Source organism: Saccostrea cucullata, unplaced genomic scaffold (assembly GCF_032062105.1).
Source record: "Saccostrea cucullata isolate Sc308-1 unplaced genomic scaffold, CSIRO_AGI_Scuc_v1 ctg15973, whole genome shotgun sequence".
In the NCBI taxonomy this organism is placed as follows: Eukaryota; Metazoa; Mollusca; class Bivalvia; order Ostreida; family Ostreidae; genus Saccostrea; species Saccostrea cuccullata.
Window position 1 is genome coordinate 895 of NW_026941448.1, and position 6357 is coordinate 7251.

Genomic DNA, 6357 nt, shown 5'->3' on the forward strand with positions numbered 1-6357 from the left:
ACACACCTTCATAGGTAATTGATACACCTTTTAAGATAATTGATAAACCTTTTAAGGTAATTGACACACCTTCATAGGTTATTGATACACCTTTTAAGATAATTGATAAACCTTTTAAGATAATTAGTAAACCTTTTAAGATAATTGATTCTCCTTTAAAGGTGATTGATAAACCTTGAATAAGTTTACAGTTCTCAAAATGCATTCGCTGCAAAATTTATCCACTATAGAAATATTTCAGTTGCCATTATTGAATTTTTCAAGGCTTTGTCTATACTGTAGATCATGTAGAAATATATTGAAAAAAAATTTGTTTATAGACATGATTTACAACAACATAATTGTAGACACAATGTTAATTTAAAATACTCTTATTAAACTTCAGTAACAGACCTTAATACAGACCATAAAAGCTTTTATGTTTCAGACCAGGGTTTAGTGATAAAAGTTTTGAGTCTTCTGAATATTGTAGTAATTAATAGAATAACTTTATGTGTTTCAGTCCAGGGGTCTAGTGATGGAAGCTTTGAATCTTCTGGCTGAGAACAAGCAATTTGTGATACCCCCAGACATGATTTCAGGGCTGGTGTCCAAAGGTTTTTCCAATCATCTCATCCAGGCATCTAAAGGTAGGCTATAGCTGCTTAGAAGGATTGTTATAGACTGTTTACAGAAATATATCAGGTCAAGTTTAAACAAACTTCTAAAAAGTCCAGCATTTCAATCCAAGAAAAAATAAAAAAAAGGTTTACCAGCTATTTTAATTAATTAAGGGTTTTAAAGGTAGTCCGTGAAGTTATAGAATCACTTCATATAGGCTCTGAAAGATAGATTAGAAACATTAGTCACCTCTTTCAGAATGTTGCGCTATGTCTTATTATTTTATCCAAGTCTCTAAAGATAGGCCACAAATGTTTATCATTTCATTATTCTAAAAGGTTCCCCCATCAAATTATTTGGTTTTTCAAAAGTAGGTTGTGTTCCCCAATCTGTTCATCCATGCTTCCAGAGAGAACATCAAAAAGTGTTCCACTCCTTACATAATGTCCATAGACACATCCAACAGTAGGGCTGGGACAATATATTGAGATATCGATAATATCGATTCTGTGTGAAGACTATACGCATATCGATACATATGAAGAAATATCGAAATATCGCCAAAAAATTTCTGACTGCTGTTTTTCTTCGTTTATTTAACATTTGGGGTTTAATATATAAAATAAATAAGCTAAATATAAATATAGATATGAAATAAATAATAATTAACACCACTTGAGTAAAATATTTTTGTTTTACAACATATAAACAACTATTTTGAATAAATTATTTTTATTTGCAAAGAAATATTTTGTTTATTTTAATGCAAAAAAGATTTTATAACCAATTAAACATATCGCGATACATATCGTATCGTGGCTCAAATATCGTAAAACATATTGATATAGAAAAAGTTGTATCATCCCAGCCCTGTCCAACAGCTATAATAAAGTATCCCACCAATTTTAATTTATGAGCAAATGACCTTGACATAGTACATAACCTTCCACAGATTTTATATTTCTATTGTATTATTTAAAACACTCAGAATAAAACTGCTGGCACTGTGTGCTTAAATTTAGCTTAAAAGTTTGTCCATGAACATTGTGATCCTCACCAAATCAAATTGTTTCCACAGTATTTTTTCTGTAACAGGTGTTTTCCTGGAGTTTATGCCCCCCGCGTCACTGGTGGACCTACTGTGTAATAAGCCAGACCTGGCCCTCCCTAATTACACCCTCCTTCAGGCCGTCCTACCAGAACTAGACGTCCCTCACCTGGAGACCCTGGCTCAGGTGTTTGACCCCTCACGGAATCCCCTCAGGAACCATCTGTGTAGACACCTGGGCTCCAGGCACAGGTAAACAAGACACCTGAATGGAATTCTTATATTGGTGTCTTCCCACTTAGCCAACATTTTGAAAAAAATACAGGTAAAACACAGGTAAATCTGTGTTGGCTATGTGGGAATGGGGTGTAGGTAGAGAACAAAAGAAATTAATTACAGGTAGGCTATAGTCTGTTTTAAGGTGAATAAAATATTTATTAATTTAAGTTTATTTTAATTTGATGCATTTATTTAAGAACAGTTACATCAGATAATCATGGGTTATAAACCAGTACAAAAAATGCAAAAGATCACATTAATTTTACCATGTATATTTACACTTAATCCCTTTTCATATTTTAGCTCATATATGCCATATAAACATGTAGATTTAGGTATTATTCTTCTAATAAAATAAAGAATGCATAATTCTTTGATTATATTTAGATCATTTATAGTCTTTCCATCTTTTATTGTTTTAAAAATGAAAAAGACAAAATATGCTGTGACATGCCTTTTTAAAAATGTACAAACATTGATATTTTTAATTGAAATTAAATAATTTTGGGCATTTTCCATAGTAGAGGAAAACTAGACAATTAAAACAAAATGACAGGAATTCAAAAGAAGTTTAGTTTTGAGGACATTATGGAACTCAATAGATAAATAAATAAGCAGGGTTGTGAAAATCAAGTTTGGAATGAATATTTAAGCTGGTGTCTTCATCATATAATAAATCACATTGTATCAGCTTTGATTACTTGTTCATAATTTACCATGATCAAATATTACATACTCAGATAAATATTTCTAATCTCAAATGTTAAATATATTAGAGTATTCAAAACTCTCTCACTTTTCTTTTTTGTTTCATCATTAAATACTTCTTTTTTTATAAAATTAATTTTATAATTTTTATCATAATATTTAAATTTAAAAAAAAATGCAGACTTTACTATATTTATAAAAAAAAATTTGGAACTTTAATTTTATTACTCTTATTTTATAATTATATTGATTAAAATTTTAATTTCGATTTATCTAGTTTTTACAATTACACATTTCAACTGTAGCAATTCTCAGGTAATCCATATATACTCATAACTAAAAACAGACTATAACCTGTTGGTCACTCAGGTGTTAAAATCAAAATGTTGGCTATGTGGGAATAGGTTTTTTCAAAATGTTGGCTAAGTGGTTTCCTTATATTATTTCATGCTTTATTCTTTTGTAAGGAATTTAATTCCAAATCCCTAAAATGTGAATACTGGTATAGTAAGCTTAGTTTTAGTAAAAAAATTTTAAAAGAGTGTCAGTTATTATTTAATTGTTGACCAATGAGGTGATTTTCAACTCTATAAGGATTTCAGTAGTTGCGGTGTTGAGACATTTTCTACCATTGATATTCCAGGACGGCCAGTATTAGCTCTGTGTCCAGTGACGGAGAACCAGGAGGAATGGTAAGGTTTACACACACTGCTTTAATTGTTAAAGGAATCTCACATTTCAAGGAACACTTAAAAATAGGTTGTTTATGTGATCTGAAGGGGGTATTTCACTTCAAAGTTGTGCGATATAGAATGAAGATGTTGATGTGGTTTGTAGGATGTTTTGTTTTGATGGATCTTGATACTGTTATGTTTTTTAGATGTTAATTTATTTTACAAGGTGTTAATATGATTTGTAGGATGTTGATATATCTTTAGGATGTTGATATGTTTTATAAGATGTTGATGTTTTATAAGATGTTGATATGTTTTATAAGATGTTGATATCTTTTATAAGATGTTGATATGTTTTATAAGATGTTGATATGTTTTATAAGATGTTGATATGTTTTATAAGACGTTGATATGTTTTTGTAGGAGGGAGGAATGACTGATATGAGTAGACTGGTTGAGGTCTTTATTTGGATTATAATCCATCTGAACAGGAGGAGGGAGGACAATGGCTACATTCCCTCTGTACAGGAGTTGATGTCCATCAGCACAACAGAAGCCAAACAACGGTGTCAAAGTGTAGGTAGCAGTGTTAATTATTTATATAGGTATCAGGAATGTTTTTAAGAAGACTGAATCTACATGAATGATCTATGGATACATCTGCATCAATTATGACCCTTTCAATTTTTTAAGGGGAACCAATAGTCTGGCCATTAAATTACTAATATTGCTTATGCAATACTTTTAGAATGGTGTTACAAAAGTATATTGCAGTTGCAGTTGAATGATGGATATGTTATCTGAATTTACAGCAAGCTCATACAAGTCAGCCAGTGCCCAGAAGGAAGCGTTTATCCTATCAGCCCCGTCCTATAGGGGCAGGCCCTCAGCATGTAGCCCTGGTCAGAAACGGGGACCTTTATACCTGGGGTAAAACTTCACAGGGGAGGTAAGCACTGAGGGATTGTTAAATCCAGCTACCAAATATACTTGTGTATATTTGGTCCGCCTGTAAGTTGGTTGTATTTTTTGCAGTTACTTTGGAGGGATTTGCCATTGACCCGCTTATAAGTTGGTTCAAACTTTTGCCGGAATTGGCTGACAATTTCAAATCAATTATCTGATATTTTAACCTATTTTCATTCAATACTTTTAAAAAATGAAGTCAATGTTTGATATTAAATCATTAAAAAAAATGAGAAACACACACTCAACTTAAAAATTAAATTATTAAAATGTATAAATGCTTGAATACACTATGCATAATTTAAGAATACATAAATTGTATAATATATAAAGACTTTGTTCCATGAAAATCGACAAGGTTTTTTATAAAATACAGTGTACTACATTTCGTCATCCAGAAATATGACCAGCCTATAAGTCAGACATAGAGTTTTAGACCAAAATTTAACTTTAAAAAAATGACTTATAGGCGAGTGTATACTGTAAAATACAGACCTGGCTGTTGGGCCACAGAACTAGGACAGGCTCACTTTTGATTTCAATCTCACTTTTACACTTTATATTCCTTTTGTAAAAGTTAGACTTATAAAGGAGCTTTTTCTAAGTTTTTCTTTTTGCTGTGGAACCTGATTTCAGTTGACTAGAAATTTATGATTTTTTTTTTAAATCTTTAAAATTCATACTTCAGTTTTGTCCATCGTAACTACTTACACAAGTACTATTTCCTTTTTAAACTGCTTGATTTAAGTAAAAGAAATTGCCTGAATAATTGATTAATATAGGTTTATTTCTTTGTAGGTTAGGTCACGGAGACTTAGCTCTAGAGAACACAGTGTCACCTCCCTGCAGAGTGGAGACCCTTCATATGCTTCACATCAAAGTATTATCTGTCTCCTGTGGAGGGGAGCATACAATCGCCCTCACCCAACAAGGGGTAGGTTTATATCGCCCTCACCCAACAAGGGGTAGGTTTATATTGCCCTCACCCAACAATGGGTAGGTTTATATCACCCTCATCCAACAAGGGGTAGGTTTATATCACCCTCATCCAACAAGGGGTATGTTTATATTGCCCTCATCCAACAAGGGGTAGGTTTATATCACCCTCACCCAACAAGGGGTAGGTTTATATCACCCTCACTCAACAAGGGGTATGTTTATATTGCCCTCATCCAACAAGGGGAAGGTTTATATGGCCCTCACCCAACAAGAGGTAGGTTTATATGGCCCTCACCCAACAAGGGTTAGGTTTATATCACCCTCATGCAACAAGGGCTACAGATATATGTAACTGTATAAAATTACACACCTTTAATTACAGGTTTATGGGTGGGGCTCCTCCAAGTACGGGCAGGTAGGAACAGGAACCACCCACATCTATAGCCGCCCGATGTTGATTGAAGCCCTATCAGGGGTCAGCTGTGTGGATGTAGTGTGTGGACAGTATCACAATCTAGCCCTCACAGTGGAGGGGGAGTAAGTAATAAAGATTGTTATGGGTCAGAATAACCCTAAATGCCAGCAAAGATCAATCACACAGTTTAAACTTAACAATAATTTATTTACAGTAATATACAAATCATTAAGTACAAACTTAGCAAAAATCTAAAAATACATACATCAGAGTGTCCGTTGCTGCACACAATGTCCCAGTGAAAATATATTCCAGTTGTAACTCAATGGTGCTCATACGACAAGAGTATTTATGCATCGAATTGACAGGATATTTATACAGTAATATAAATCTAGAATATTCTAGAAGTTGTAAGTACATGATATTCCTGGAAAGTTCTGGACATGAATAAAGTTCAAGAATGTTCTAGAAAAAATGACCGAACATGTTGACCACTCTGGAATGTTCAAGAAACTTAATGTTACTAATAATATACATAATGAAACAATACACATCTCACAACACCTCCCCCCTTAAAAAGTTTGAATGTCAATGAAAACATATTATTAAAATAAAATTTATGTACATTAACACAAAATCTAATTTGTTCATGATACTCTGGACAAGGCATCTGTAATAACATTGTCTTTGCCTTTGATATGCTTAATTGTTATGTTGTATTCTTGTAA

The 6357-nt window shown here is 32.6% G+C and overlaps 1 protein-coding gene across 1 annotated transcript; it reads left to right on the forward strand.

Moving 5' to 3' along the window:
- Positions 1-502: 502 nt before the first annotated feature.
- On the forward strand, positions 503-5751 carry LOC134257846 (uncharacterized; the record flags this gene model as incomplete). Its single annotated transcript, XM_062740435.1, has 7 exons — positions 503-629; positions 1696-1900; positions 3279-3327; positions 3733-3885; positions 4122-4258; positions 5074-5209; positions 5597-5751. Coding segments are annotated over 7 exons (962 nt in total), but the record flags the coding sequence as incomplete, so codon positions are not given.
- Between the last annotated feature and the right edge of the window lie 606 nt (positions 5752-6357).